Source organism: Chrysoperla carnea, chromosome 2, assembly GCF_905475395.1.
Source record: "Chrysoperla carnea chromosome 2, inChrCarn1.1, whole genome shotgun sequence".
NCBI classification, from domain to species: domain Eukaryota; kingdom Metazoa; phylum Arthropoda; class Insecta; order Neuroptera; family Chrysopidae; genus Chrysoperla; species Chrysoperla carnea.
Genome location: NC_058338.1, coordinates 48,683,365 through 48,699,361, shown reverse-complemented (window position 1 = coordinate 48,699,361; position 15,997 = coordinate 48,683,365). Strand labels below are relative to the sequence as shown.

The 15,997-nt window shown below is 29.2% G+C and overlaps 1 protein-coding gene across 1 annotated transcript; it reads left to right on the top strand.

The window, feature by feature from the left end:
* Positions 1-6,984: 6,984 nt before the first annotated feature.
* LOC123292738 (gustatory and odorant receptor 22-like) lies at positions 6,985-15,355 on the top strand. The gene is made up of 6 exons (XM_044873451.1): positions 6,985-7,008; positions 7,078-7,322; positions 8,509-8,765; positions 12,479-13,099; positions 13,899-13,988; positions 15,275-15,355. Exons 1-6 carry the CDS (start codon positions 6,992-6,994, stop codon positions 15,353-15,355), a joined length of 1,311 nt encoding a protein of 436 aa, XP_044729386.1. The 5' UTR covers positions 6,985-6,991.
* Positions 15,356-15,997: the final 642 nt, after the last annotated feature.

Below are 15,997 nucleotides of genomic sequence, written 5' to 3'. Positions count from 1 at the left end.
ACATATTTTTTTATGGTGTCCTATAAATCCGTATACATTATAGTCTAAACACCTAAATATCTCGTTTTGTAGATAATAAGATCCTAAACGCTAAAAGATAGAATACCACTTTAAATTAGAAATTTGATACTAATTTAAAACTTAAAATTTTTGTTTAAAACATTTTTTCATAAATCGTTTTCGGAGAAAAAAATAGGAAAAATGCTTAACCCAAAATTTGTGAAGGACAATATAGATTATTATTCTGTGTCCATGACTTTGAGCTACAATTATCGATAAATTTTAAGTGTATTTTCTACAATAATGACATATTTTTAAGTCACATTTCCTCCGAAAGCTAACGTTTTTCAAGAAAATGTTAGTTTTATGAGGATCAACTTTCTAATTTAAAGTGTTAGTTTACTTTTTACCGTTAAAAATTTAAATTGGCTATTAAAGAAACCCGAAGAACCGTAAGAATCTGATGTCAGAACATGATGTCCGCCGTCAAACTCTACAACTTTTGTTTAAGTTATTTTTTGATTAGGTAACTACAAAACGAGATATTTAGGTGAAAGTTATAAAAACAAAATACATGTACAATTTATAGCTAATCAAATATCCAACTCTGTAAGAGTGCAAAACTTCCCTACTCTCATTCCCGAAAATCATTAATTTTGAGTAATTTCTATTTTTTATTAATCGTGCGCTAAGTTTTCCTTTGAATCAATCAATTGACAATCCTAGTATTTTTGTACTTGAAATCATGGTATACACATTATACATACATACATGCATACATACATACATACATGTATGTATACTTGTACTTTAGGCGCCACTAAACGGCGTCTAAACGTCTGATTCATTTGCTCTTGTTATTAAATATAATAATTCAACTTTACAAGGTAGTGGTTTTCTTAGAACTTTTTCTTCTTTTAACTAGTTATTTTATTGTTAAACTTGAAAATTGTTTGTCTTCTCATATATGCATCTAATTCTTAATGTTGTTGCATATTATAAATTTGATGATTTTTCATATGAAAAACAATGTCATAAATTTTCATTTAAACAAGTACAAGTAGTTTTCTCAAATGTAAAATGTCCTTCGGACAAACATTCCGATATTTTGGATTCTGTTATTCTTTGATGAGTAGATCAAAAGCCTAAAAATTCGAGCTTTAGAGATACAGCCATCTGAAATCGAATTGTGATTTTGTATGCATGATACAAAATATCCTTATCTACGTATGTGTTTTATCATGATATTGGCTTTTTAGAGATGCCTTTTCGGAGGATGTAGTTCTTAATTTTACGATTTCTTTCAAACCCCGAAAGAGTTGTTCTCAACATAAATTTCTTTTCGCCGCCCTCGACAAAATGTACTGCGTTTTTTTCAGAACAATAACTCAAATATGATGTCATCATGCTCATTTGAAAAGGCAGCCTTTTCGAAAAAAAAATTGTATAGAAAAGTTTGGTAGACTCGTCAAAATAAGCAAGCCACTCACGAAGTTTCAAGTATGTATGTATCATTTAAAAAAACTCGTAGTGTCCCACGGTCTGTATAGAATATATTAATATAAAGGCCATCAGTATAGATGAAAAAATTATTTTTTATACGCCACAGATGTGCCATATAAGGGGCTTAAGGAAAATATAGAACTAGACCATTCGAAAAGACAACCCTAAAATTACAGTCTTTAAAAATCACGGTCAAACAAATGCATATATATAAGCGTAAGTCGAAGGTTTTAATTTTTAGGACATCACGAGCAACCAGAGCCCATTAGATCATAAAATTTAAACGAAAGTCATTATCTGCAAGAAAAGTGCCTTTCGGTACAGTCAAATGTGAAAACTTTAAAATAATAAAATGTGAGAATTCTCAATTCAATATATAAAATTTTAATATTGCTTTTCTCTTTTTATTTTTTATCTTTTTTTATGTGTGCACATTGTCTGTAAGGAAGTTATTGTTTTCGTTCTGAAAAATACAAAATTTTATGATGTTTTCACGTTTTGAGAATCAGGTATACATAATGGTTTTATATATAATAATTTAAAATAACATAATTCGAAAATAAAGTTTATGTGTATGTGCATGTGCGTCTATCGCTTAGCTTTTGGTGCTACCTAAAAAGTTATGCTATAATTTTTAAATTTTCTTATAGTCTCATTCATCCATGTCAAATCAGTCCCATTAAATTCGCAGTCAAATCTGGGCTTAATAAAGGAAGGTTTTAGGGAGTAGAAATAGAAAACATAGATATCGTTGAAGGATCATTTAATATTTATGGCATAAAGTGCTTATTTTATGAAGGCTTTTGACCTTTAAAAATTTAACGCAATTGTTATAAAAGCAACAAAAGCAAATCTTTTTAAATTCGTCTACTTAAGTTAGGTCCTGAAAAAAAACATATACCTACCTATAAAGAAAGAAATTATCTTACTACAAGAATTATTTTTCATTTTAAATTACTTACGGCGAACGCAAGAAACTTTCTTGGCAAAATTTGACATGTTTAGAAATCCTTTTTTTCTGTGTACAAAACGATTATTTTTGGTAAATTGAGGGATGAATTCAAAATCTATCTATCTATGTCGTTCTATCTCAGGTTTTCTAAAAAAACTCGTTTAATAACAGCAAAAATCGGAAATTAAATGAACGTGTTATTAGAATGTGTCGAAATTGATACGTTAATAAGATTTATTAGGAGGTTAGAGGTCTTGCTCTCGAAAGGTATCTACCATATATTGTTGTTATAGAAAAACTACCGTTTGACATATTTATGATAAACTAGACGCCATAAAATTTGGAAAGTCGGTGGATGCTTGAATAAACACATGCATTGTATTTATCAAAGGTGTGAAGTATATTCTGGTGAGTGTTCAGTATTGTTGAAGGATACCTTTTCTTTTTGTGAAAGCTACATCCGTGGTTTTTGTTTTATGTTCCATTTTTATGCACCCTCAGCATTGTCTAAACTATGTTGCTAAAATACTCTGAGGCTTATAAAATTTTAATAAAAGTAAGATTTTCCTGAGCATATTTGAGAATAATTGGATCGGCATGGATTGAAACATCGAATCATTTATCTGTTCGTTGAAAAGTTTAAATAATCTTGTACATTTTATTTTTTTTCTTATATACATAGGATTTTTCTTATATCAAGAATAGCTATGGAATTTTTCCGAATAAAAAATTGTATGGCACATCAAGAATAGAGATGCTTATAATGTTTTTTGATTGGTTTACAGAAGACTGCATTTTTTTATCCCTCCTTTAACTTTTAGTATTATGGATCGTATAAAAATAAGGATATACCAAGCATTTAAAATTAAACTTACAAACAAATAACTCATTTTGTGATTCTAGTACTCGAGATTCTTAGAGCAGAGCTCAGAATTCAAGTGTCGAACAAAAAATAAGCTAACATAAAATAGGGGCTAAGGAATAAGACTAACTTACCCCAGCATTAACCAGGCTAGAAAATCATTATTTGAGCAAACAGACACTTTTGAAAAATTAAAAAGTTTGTGGTGCACCAAGCATGAAAACTAGTAAAAAGAATCTCAATAAATACTTGCGTTCTGTTTGTGTAAAGAAAGTTCAAAAAAATTTTCATGTGTTTTCATTAGTTCAAGTAATATCGAATTAAATAATTTATTCATATAAATTAATATATCTAATGTTATATATTAACAGTTCCATCTGTCGGCATTTGCTTAAAGTTTACAAATTTGTTTTGTTTAATTAAAAAAATTTATGTTATTTAATTTTAAACTAATCTAGTTAAATCTACGTATAAATATATTTTCTTCAAGAATTTTTCACTGCCATAATCTTTAGGTATACAGCAAGAATACTTTATAGTTAGACATATTAAGTATTACCTACAAACCTACATTTTAAGCAACTTTTAAGTTTAGTAGAAAGAAAATTAATTAACCATATGATTTGAGAAAATTAAAACAGCATATTAAAATATCATTTATTTATCATTTTATCTTCATCATTTATTTACTTTAAATTAATTAATGGCAATATTTGTGGTAAATGCTACATAATTCCTGTACCAGACACCTGCAAATTTGTAATCTTATAAACAGGATGTTTGGTAATTCGATGGCCACCTTGTAGGGTATTATAAACTATAGGACGAAAATGCACGTCTCTCAATCTAGAGCTACATACGTGCCTCAAATCATCACATTTCATGGTTTGAAATGTAAAGCAACAAATCGGAAAAATTATCATAGAAACGTATAAATATTGCAGGCTTGTTTGCGAGATTTCCCAAAAATCGACAAAAATACAATTTACGTTTTTGCGTATAAATAAATTAAAAGGTGGTAAATCAATTATTTTTGTTGACTTTATTTATTAAAAAAAAAAAAAGTAAAGATATTAACCAATGTCGCAAAAAGGCTCTACATTCCGTCTTTACGTCAATTTCTGGACCATTCCGGAAATCAGCCTCCTAAATTTATAGATAGTTTTTTAAGTTTTTGAGTTGTGGCAGTTTTTTCTGAAACGCGCCAGGCAAGTATATAATAAGATTTTAGTAATCTTCTTCAAAAAAATCGCTACAGAATTTTTGGTACTCGTACGATTTATTTGTAACCATGATGATTTGAGGCGTATATCTATTGGTTTCTAAAGCAGTCAAAAACTCATTAGTTGTTAGATTGTGCTGAGTTATAAGCTCCAAGTGCAATAGTCGTTGTATGGCTAGTTTCAGTATCAGTTGTTACGATAAAATGTGAAACATGAAAAAACTTAAAAATTTCTATCTATAGTTTATTTTTTAAATTTGTTGCATGTGGGCTCTAGTATATGTATCACTAAACACTCTGTATACATACACGCAAGATATACTTACAATGTAAATACTGACCATTCCCACAACCTATTAAAAAATTCTGGAAACGTCCTTGATTTCAATATTGACCTTTAAATATTTTCGGCTGCTGTACAGAATCATGTAATAGACCTATTAATCATTATTTTAAGTAAATATTTTATTTATTATTTATTTTGTAATTTATATTATTTTTTAATCAATAATAATTATTACTAAATTACGGATCTGTAGTGGAAATGTGGAATCAATTACTTAATTTTATAAAATATCTTTTGTGGTTAATGAAGTAAATATCTGATCTGGCATGAAATCATTAATTACAACTTGATAAGCCTTATCACGTCAAATCAAGATTAAATTTTAAATTTAAAGCGAAATTCAATTTTAAAATAAGATTTAGTTTTGCCCTCAAATTGTTTAGTAGCATTTACGCAAAGATAAATTCCTAAAATAAATTTAGGTAACAATTTGGTACTATAAAAATAATTCTCATTTATTGAAATTTATAGGCACTATCAATACATATATGATAGAACTTTTGTATAGATGCTCAATGTATTATAATACTTAGATTGAATGTAATAATTTATTAATTTTTTCACGCTTGATATTTACAATTGGACATTAGAAAAAGTTCTTACAAATCTTATTTATGCACCACGAAAATGACAAAAGCCTATTTCATTTGGAGAGGCAATTTACAATGCGGTACATATTCCAATTCTGATAGTAACTAGCAACTTGCAGTGCTTGGACTCAAAATAAAGTACATTAAATACCAGCTTATAGTGTAGAAGTATTCATAGTTTTTTAATAATTTTATTATAGCTGTGAAAGTTTCAAATGTTATATGAACTGAGTTTTTTTTTTACTTTTTAAAAAACGACGAAATGAGAAACGTGAAAAATCTATATAATTACAACGATGGCTGAGTCATTGAGTTCGTTATGTTACGCCAATACATGCCACCAAATAAGCACTTTGTGATTTTATAGCATTCGTTGCTACTTTTCAATTATTGTCAAATTTTCCAATTCCTTCGATTTTTCTGACATAAAAATGAAGAACAAGCCATTATAAATATAAATTTCCACACCCCCAACAAAGAAAAAAATACCTTAGTTGTTTATCATAATCGGAATTCAGGATAGATCGATAGGTCAGTGTTTCGAATTAGAGCTTTTCGATTCGTATTATAATAACATAATTAACAACTCAAATAACTCGGTTTTAGATGATAGATGAGATTTGGAATTGAAACAAATATAAAAAAATAGCACCCGTTTTTATTCTATCACCACACCCTTTTCTGCCATTTTGCAGTTTTTTGCACTTTTACATCGATTTTCAGCACCTGAAATATTAAATATAAAATTTAACAGCTGAATTATCTCACATTTTAACCGTTTTGTTTATTATGTAGTATAAGTGTTTTTTGATTCGGTCTTTTCGAACCAGACTCTATTTAGAAAAATTTGATGGAAGATTCAATGTAAAAGCTTGAGGCACTAAATTTAAAATTTCAAAAATGAATCGAAACGACTCATCTACTCCATATGCCTAATTATTTTTCGTTTCAATCTTGATATTAAGCGCCTCAAGCTTTACCAAATAGTCGGGTATGACTGACTCATAGATAAAATTATTTTCTACTTTTTAGTTCAATAAAAGCTTGTCCCTTAAAAAGTATTTTTTATTAAAATTTTTAATTTAAGACTAAAAAAAATGTATATGTATTAAGTATGGTGGAAGCGATGGGAAAATCAGGACGCCACAACCTTACACCATGCATTGTTATCCAAACTAAATTGCATGCAAAATTTCAGCTCAATCGGAAACCGGAAAGTGGATCAAATTATACTTGCAAGATTTGGTTACAGACAGACAACGGGACAGGTGAAACTAAATAAAATGTAATAGTAACATGAGTATTTCAAAACAATTGTTATTGTTAGTATACATAAGAACCCTATAGAAGACAGTTTTCGAACTTGTTCGATAAACTATCACTTCTTTTTCACCTTTACCCTTGAAAAATTTAGTCATAAAATAAACTTTCATTCTATATTTTTAATACTTTTTGCATTTATCGACACACGTTTGACATCTATTGTTTTGAAGCAGTAAGACTAAAAAAAGTCATAATGTATACCAAGAACAAGTAAATATACTAAACTAAATATTTCCAGTTACATCGAAAATATTCATAAACAAAAATTTACAATTTTAGATTTTTTGAACGTCAAATGGAGGATATGGACTTAATAATGTTAGAAAAAGAAATTGGACAAAAAGATAAAGGAAAATTAAAAATTAAGGAGAGTGCAAGATTAGAAGGAATACGATCACGTTTACCACTTAGCTCCGCTAATGGCAAAACTTTAAATGACCACGATCAATTTTATAGAGATCATAAATTGTTGCTTGTATTATTCGTACTTATGGGTGTTATGCCCTTACAGAGAGGGGAAATAGGTAAAGTTTTTTATTGTATTCAAACGGAGAAATAAGTAACGGTCTCCTTGTTTTCGAAAAACTCGAGAGTTTTTCTTGATTTTCTAAAAAGAGTTTCTATACTTACTTTAGTTAAGAATTTTTTTGGTAGATAATAATATTATTGTTCAAAAGTTTCGGCCGTAATAAACAGTTTCTGTTCCTAATACGTTTTATTTGGTTTAAATGCATAGTTTCTCAGATGGCCAATTTTGTGTCATTTAAGCTATTGTTAATAAAGTGTAGACTGAAAATGTTGCCATCTGATATACAGATTCTATGACAGTAGATTCCCAAGTCACATTATTTAGGAAGGTGTGCGGAATGAAAAACGGGTATTTCTCTTATTTTATACGAGAATTTTCCAATGCTTAACATATAAGAAAGGATTATTAGTGTTATCAGAGAATGTTGAGAATATGAGGTTAATGCAGTTTTCTTAAGATTTTGAGGCTAGTTTATCCAGGGTTCGATAGTAGGCAAGGTAGTAGCTTTATGCGCGTCAATCCTATCAGTAGAAGCAGCTATATTCAAGAAAACGTCACCAAAGAAAACAATGTAGAGATAAACTGTCCCTTTTTTTTGTTTTTTACAACGAAAAAAACCTGTTTAAAAAAAATTAACCTTCTCCCAAAATTTGCCGAATTGTTTATCAAAATCCGGTAGATTTACCCCATTAAAGAGCATTAATTAAAACAGAGCGATCAGTGATTGACTGTTTGGCTACTGACTGGGAGGTTGCGTATTCGAGTCCAGGAAGCGGCAGTGTGAACAATTATAATTAATGGGGGCTTGGATAAGAACGAAATAACCGAATCCACCCACATCAAAATGTAATTGTAAATATGTATGTAGTTAAATAAAGATTAACAAATAATGATGTGGGTGGCCTCTGTTATAAGGTTTATATGTCAGAGAAACGGAGGTTAAACTCCATTATTATTATTTTAATTACAACAAAAATATATCCTATAAAATTTTCAAGAAAGAAAGTAAAAAATGAAAAATTATTGTTTTTCACAATTGAATTGAAAGATTTAAACAAAATTCACAAAAATTGAAAAAAGCAGCCATAAGAACTTTTTTCGAAATATTTTTGCGATGTACCTATATGTCTCTACCCCACAGCTCTTTTGGACATTCGTAAGGTTAGAACTTTTAATTCTAGGAAAAATCACGTTTCGATGGTGTTCATTTGCTACCTGGTATGCAGGAATTTTTTATATGTTAACATCAATGTTGGTTCTTGTAATCGGCTATGAACGATTGCAAATATTATCATCAATGGAAAATAGACGATTTGATGAATATATTTATGCAATTATTTTCGTAGTACTTTTGGTACCACATTTTTGGATTCCGTTTGTTGGATGGAGTGTTGCACAAGATGTCACTGTTTACAAAAATTCTTGGACCCATTATCAGGTACTAAAAAATTTCATTTATCAATACAAAATTGAAATCTGTGTTATTTAAAATTTCTCGAAATTTTGTTTAGCTTACAAGATTAATTAAACACATTTTATTTGCTTAAAATCCACTTTATTTTTAAAAATTTTGTTTATCAAAATATTTTGTTGATGATCATTTCAACTTGTTAGTCATCTTCAGAACTTCCACAAATTAACGCTCTCAAACTTAAAATAAATAGCTTACAAGATATTTGGAAAAAACCAAAATGGTTGATTAAGGGACAGTCGCCATAATCGTGTCCTTTTGCTTTAAAGAGTCTGTACATTTAATTGATAAACTTTTTAAATTTATTCAAATAATAAAGTATCAAATTAAAGTATTGATTTCTCTCAACGTGTCCGAGCAAAACATTTTTAAGGAACTCATTACTCTCCTAAATGATACTGGGGTATTTTGCAACGGAAATGATTAACCTTCAAAATCGAAATTTTGTTGATAATATATAAAGTAAATAATACAGAGTAATACAAACAAAATTGTATTAAAGTTGTAGTTATTATTAATATATTATTCCCTGTAATTAATATATTATATATTAATATATTATACCCTGTTCATTAAAATGTATCAAAAAGTAAAATTTTTATAAACCAAGTATATAATCCTACTAAATTTGGGTCATTCTTTTCAAATTTGTGATCAAAATTATTCTAGCTCTAATAGGTTTCAAGAAGGTGGAGACCTGGTCACAGAATTAAGAGCATTAGTGATAGCTAGCGAAAAACTAACAACGCAGCTGAAAATAATGGCCCAAAATTAGTGGATTTCAAAAAAATTCCAATCACATCGGGTCAAATTTGCATGTGTTATCAAAAAAATCGAATTTTTCAACTTTTTGACGTCATCAGAATACAAAAAACCTAATTTTGCTCTATCACATCCAAATTTTAACCAACTTTTATAAACCAAGTATGTAATCCTACTAAATTTGGGTCATACTTTTCAAATTTGTGATCAAAATTATTCTAGCTCTAATAGGTTTCAAGAAGATGGAGTTCTGGTCACGGAATTAAACTCATAAGTGATAGCTAGCGAAAAACTAACATCACAGCTGAAAAGAATGACCCAAAAATAGTGGGTTTCAAAAAAAATTCCAATAAGATTCGATCAAATTTGCTTGTGTTATCAAAAAAATCGAATGCATATACCGAAATTATATATTTTTTAACTGTTGGGTTGGGTTTAAAACAAAAAATTTAATTTTGCTCTATCACATCCATAATTTATCCAATTTTAATAAATCAAGTATGTAATCCTACTAAATTTGAGTCATACTTTTCAAATTTGTGGTCAAAATTAACCTTGCTATAATAGATTTCAAGAATTTGGAGTCCTGGTCCCGAAATTAAGCCCATAAATGATAGCTAGCAAAAAACTGACATCAAAGCTGAAAAATTCGACCTAAAATTAGTGGGTTTCAAAAAAAATTCCAATAAAATCGGAACAAATATGCCTCTGTTATCAAAAAAATTGAATTTTTTAACTTCATGACGTCATCAAAATCCAAAAAATTTAATTTTGCTCTATTTTTCCCAAATTTTACTCAATTTTGATAAACCAAATATGGAATCCTACTAAATTTGAGTCATACTTTTCAAATTTGTGGTCAAAATTAACCTTGCTATAATAGATTTCAAGAATTTGGAGTCCTGGTCCCGAAATTAAGCCTATAAATGATAGCTAGCAAAAAACTGACATCAAAGCTGAAAAATTCGACCCAAAATTAGTGGGTTTCAAAAAAAATTCCAATAAAATCGGATCAAATATGCCTCTGTTATCAAAAAAATTGAATTTTTTAACTTCATGACGTCATCAAAATCCAAAAAATTTAATTTTGCTCTATCTTTCCCAAATTTTACTCAATTTTGATAAACCAAATATAGAATCCTACTAAATTTGAGTCATACTTTTCAAATTTGTGGTCAAAATTAACCTTGCTATAATAGATTTCAAGAATTTGGAGTCCTGGTCCCGAAATTAAGCCCATAAATGATAGCTAGCAAAAAACTGACATCAAAGCTGAAAAATTCGACCCAAAATTAGTGGGTTTCAAAAAAAATTCCAATAAAATCGGATCAAATATGCCTCTGTTATCAAAAAAATTGAATTTTTTAACTTCATGACGTCATCAAAATCCAAAAAATTTAATTTTGCTCTATTTTTCCCAAATTTTACTCAATTTTGATAAACCAAATATGGAATCCTACTAAATTTGAGTCATACTTTTCAAATTTGTGGTCAAAATTAACCTTGCTATAATAGATTTCAAGAATTTGGAGTCCTGGTTCCGAAATTAAGCCCATAAATGATAGCTAGCAAAAAACTGACATCAAAGCTGAAAAATTCGACCTAAAATTAGTGGGTTTCAAAAAAAATTCCAATAAAATCGGAACAAATATGCCTCTGTTATCAAAAAAATTGAATTTTTTAACTTCATGACGTCATCAAAATCCAAAAAATTTAATTTTGCTCTATCTTTCCCAAATTTTACTCAATTTTGATAAACCAAATATGGAATCCTACTAAATTTGAGTCATACTTTTCAAATTTGTTGTCAAAATTAACCTAGCTATAATAGATTTCAAGAATTTGGAGTCCTGGTCCCAAAATTAAGCCCATAAATGATAGCTAGCAAAAAACTGACATCAAAGCTGAAAAATTCGACCCAAAATTAGTGGGTTTCAAAAAAAATTCCAATAAAATCGGATCAAATATGCCTCTGTTATCAAAAAAATTGAATTTTTTAACTTCATGACGTCATCAAAATCCAAAAAATTTAATTTTGCTCTATTTTTCCCAAATTTTACTCAATTTTGATAAACCAAATATGGAATCCTACTAAATTTGAGTCATACTTTTCAAATTTGTGGTCAAAATTAACCTTGCTATAATAGATTTCAAGAATTTGGAGTCCTGGTCCCGAAATTAAGCCCATAAATGATAGCTAGCAAAAAACTGACATCAAAGCTGAAAAATTCGACCCAAAATTAGTGGGTTTCAAAAAAAATTCCAATAAAATCGGATCAAATATGCCTCTGTTATCAAAAAAATTGAATTTTTTAACTTCATGACGTCATCAAAATCCAAAAAATATAATTTTACTCTATCACACCCTAATTTTATCCAATTTTGATAAACCAAGTGTGTAATCCTACTAAAGTTGGGTCTTAATTTTCAAATTTGTGATCAAAATTAACCTAGCTCGGTTCGTTATCCAATTTTGATAAACCAAGTATGTAATCCTACTAAATTTGGGTCATACTTTTCAAATTTGTGATCAAAATTATTCTAGCTTTAACAGGTTTCAAGAAGGTGGAGTGCTGGTCACATAATTAAGCACATAAATGATAGCTAGCGAAAAACTGACATCACAGCTGAAAAAATGACCCAAAGTTAGTGGGTTTCAAAAAAAATTTAAATAAAATCTGATCAAATTTGCCTGTATTATCCACAGCATCGAATTTTATAACTTTATAACTTTATGTAAAACAATGCGCCTTTTACATGATTCTTTACTAACTTTTTGTTTTACGTATAAAACATACGTTAAGTTTTGCGCCTCTATTTCTGTTGCGCCGGTGGCGGGTGTCTCCTTTGCCACGCCCTAGTTATGGACCTAAAAAAATTAAACTGCTAACTGATTTACAAACATTTTTTTTTTTCAGCTTCGGTATTATCGTATAACTGGGAAAAATTTAGAATTTCCAAATTTACAAACCTTAATCGCAGTAATTTCCATTGCATGTTTAGGTTTTGCATTAGCATTTTTATGGGCGTTAAGTTCCCTGCTGGAAGGTTTTACACCATGGCACACATGTGCATACTATCACATTATAACGATGATCAACATGAATGTTGCTTTATGGTATATAAATTGTCGAGGTGTTAGAGATGCTAGTAATGCTCTAGCGGAAAGTTTTCAGGGTGAAATTGATAAACGATGTGCTCCGTATATTATTTCTTACTATCGTCATTTATGGTTAGCGTTAAGTGAAATATTACAACGTCTTGGAAACGCTTACGCTCGTACATATTCAACATTTAGTTTATTTATGTTTGTGAACATTACAATCGCTTTGTATGGTTTCTTATCGGAAGTCATTGATACTGGATTTACTTTGACATTTAAAGAATTAGGATTATTGGTGGATAGCTTATATTGTTTGGCATTGCTGTATATTTTTTGTGATTGCGCTTACAACGCTTCGGGAGCGGTTACAAAACGAATACAAGCTGTACTTTTTTCAATTGATATGAAGGGGATTGAAAGTGCGGCCATTGCAGAGGTAAGTTGAAATAGGTAGAAGCCAAGCATTAAATTTTCCATATATAACATGTATAGACGACATTGCAATACAATACCCTAAAGAGATCCAGATATAAAATTGGCGAAGGTATCATGGATCACTTTCGATGGACATTCTTAATACTTATTTCATAAATGACATTACAGAACTTTCTTGATAATGATAACATAAAAATATAGCACTAAATATATGGGTAACACGGTAACTAAATAGGAGTAGACAAAGGCCCTGTTTATATATTTGTACTTTTTTTAATATGAAGTTGGGCTAAGTCTAGTTGGGCTTAGTTTATTTTTGTTTTTATCCGACTACAAAAAACCGATTTTATTTTTTTGAGTTGCTAAAGTGAGGGCAAGGAAATGAATACTATTATGGTGATAACAGTACCTATTTATTTTTAAAAAATTAGAAAATTGATTAATTGACAAAGTTCTGTGACCTTATTTTCTACCATACCAGCTTAATTTTGACTTCTATAATAAATGTCATATCATCTTTTTAAGAAGGAAATGGATCAATGTGTAATTTAACGCAGTATAATTTGTTTTACGTTAGTATACTAGGAAGAACTCGTACAGGAAAACCTAGTGTTTCGAGCAAGGGAAGTTCTCCATAATAATTTCATAATACGAACTCTCCGAATCTTTGTGAAATACATTCGTAGTGATATTAATGAATATTACTTCATAAGATTAGTTAGCAGAATTCACTATAAAAATTACAATTAATTTTTTGCAATAATTATCGTATATACTTAGTTAGCAATTTTAATTTTTAGATACAACTATTTTTACAAGCAATCGAAATGAATCCACCAAATGTGTCATTAAAAGGCTACGCAATTGTAAATCGCAATTATTTCACTTCAGTAAGTATAATATTAAAAGTACCTAATTGTTCATTCGAAAGTACCACTCAAAATATAATAATTAATCCACAATAACTAAAAGCAACGTGATCGAATATCAAATAAAATGAGTAAAAAAAATTAAAGGAAAATGTTCTATACGGAGGTGGTACATCGGCAAAATTGAGAGAATTGTTCCTTTAAAATCAATAGATATTTTTGAAAAAAATTGTCAGACCTTCGAAATTTGAAACCGTTCTCATTTAACGGTCGTTTATATATGCATCACGGAAGTGTGTAAAAAAAAATGTCAAAAAGTTAAAAAAATTCTAATACTTTGTTTACCTATAATAATTTTTTTAACTCTTCTTACGTGATTTTCCTAAGTATATACCATATACAGGGTTATTCACGTGAAACGACACGAAAGATTAGAAAAATTTTTTATTTTCGTAATTTACAGAATGTATACGAAAAACACAAAAAGTATCCAGGTTTTTCCAAATGAACACCCTGTATATTATTTTGTTTTCATGTTCTACAGTCAAAATAAAAATGAGTTTTATAAAGGTTTAAGTACCTCACTTTAACTTCACGGTTTTCGATATATTCTATAATTTCTGAAAATTTGGTACAATTTTAACGTTTAAATTCTCAAAGCCTATAACCGTTTTTCAAACCAAATTCAACTTTGGAGTCTACTAATGGATTGAGTTTTATGTTACAATTGTGGATAATTGAATTGCGTATAGGTACAAGTTGTCATAAAATTATGACTTAAAAAATTACAAAACGTTCTAAACGGAAATAACTTGTTTAACTTAAATAAAACACCCTGTCTTTTATGTCAACAGCAGATGTAAAATGAAATTCTTTTTGAAATACCATTAACTCTATAGCTAAGTGTTTACGTTTTCATGGAAAACGCATATTTTCAGAATGCGAATTGATTTATAAAGTTGAAGAGTTTGTTTGTTTGTTTAGTTGAAGGCACTAATCTCAGGAACTACTAGTTCGAATTTAAAAATTATTTTATCTCTATGTATATTTCATGAAATTGATCAAAAAATGAACAAAAAGATTATCACTAAAGAAAAGTAGAATTAAAATCTTAAGGGCCGCCATAAGTGCCTAAATTAGCCTCTCATTGCAATGTATACTTATGTTAAAAGTCCTTGAATATTTTGGTTCATGAATGGGAGCAATAAGCGGTTATTAAGTGGGATTAACCAGCGGCTAAGTGTAATTAACCAGCGAAGCGGGTGGGCTGCTAGTTTTAAAATAATGAAAATTATTTTTGATTACAGATGATAACATCAATGGCTTTGTACATGATTGTGCTTGTACAATTTAAAGTCAGTTTTTCAAAACGAAATGTTAGTCTTTAATTGTGTTTTATGTAAGTACATGCTTACATTTGTTATCTAATAAAAATTATTTACCTAATTAATTAATCTATTTTCTTTTTTTATCACTTAACCTATTATAATCATATATCATAATAATTATGATATATCTGATTTGAATTTGAATATTTTTATTGGCCTTAAAAAATGCTAAGTACAAGTATCACCATCTGGTAGTCGAAATTGTAACTACTGAATCCGGGTCTTCTTCTGATTTTAATTAGTACGAATTATTAACGCCAGTTGGCGAGTTGCAACTCCCAGTTATCAATAGATGTTCATAAAATCACCTATATAGTCCATTTCCGATTGTATGCCCGTCTGTGGACACGATAACTCAAAGACGAAAAGAGTACTTAGGGCGTAAAAAGAGAGGTAGAGTTCGTAAATGAACAACATAGGTCAATTGGGTCTTGGGTCTGTAGGACTCACTTATAAACTGTTAGAGATAGAACACAAATTAAATATTAAAATATTCCTTATAAAAAATAAAAAATTTTGCTTGAAACATTTTTTTCCTAAACGTCGCTGTTTACCCTCGAGGGCGCAAACTATGGTGTTCATTTTCTCTAAAACTATAGATAGGGAGTTGGAAATTTGGTGGTAGCTTCAACTAGTGGTCTT

What these genes read in the sequence shown, in the direction of transcription:
- LOC123292738 (XM_044873451.1), top strand. An exon ending in AAAGTGCGGCCATTGCAGAG is followed by an intron (nt 13,100 to 13,898) that starts GTAAGTTGAAAT and finishes TTTAATTTTTAG; the next exon opens with ATACAACTATTTTTACAAGC. An exon ending in ATCGCAATTATTTCACTTCA is followed by an intron (nt 13,989 to 15,274) that starts GTAAGTATAATA and finishes TTTTGATTACAG; the next exon opens with ATGATAACATCAATGGCTTT.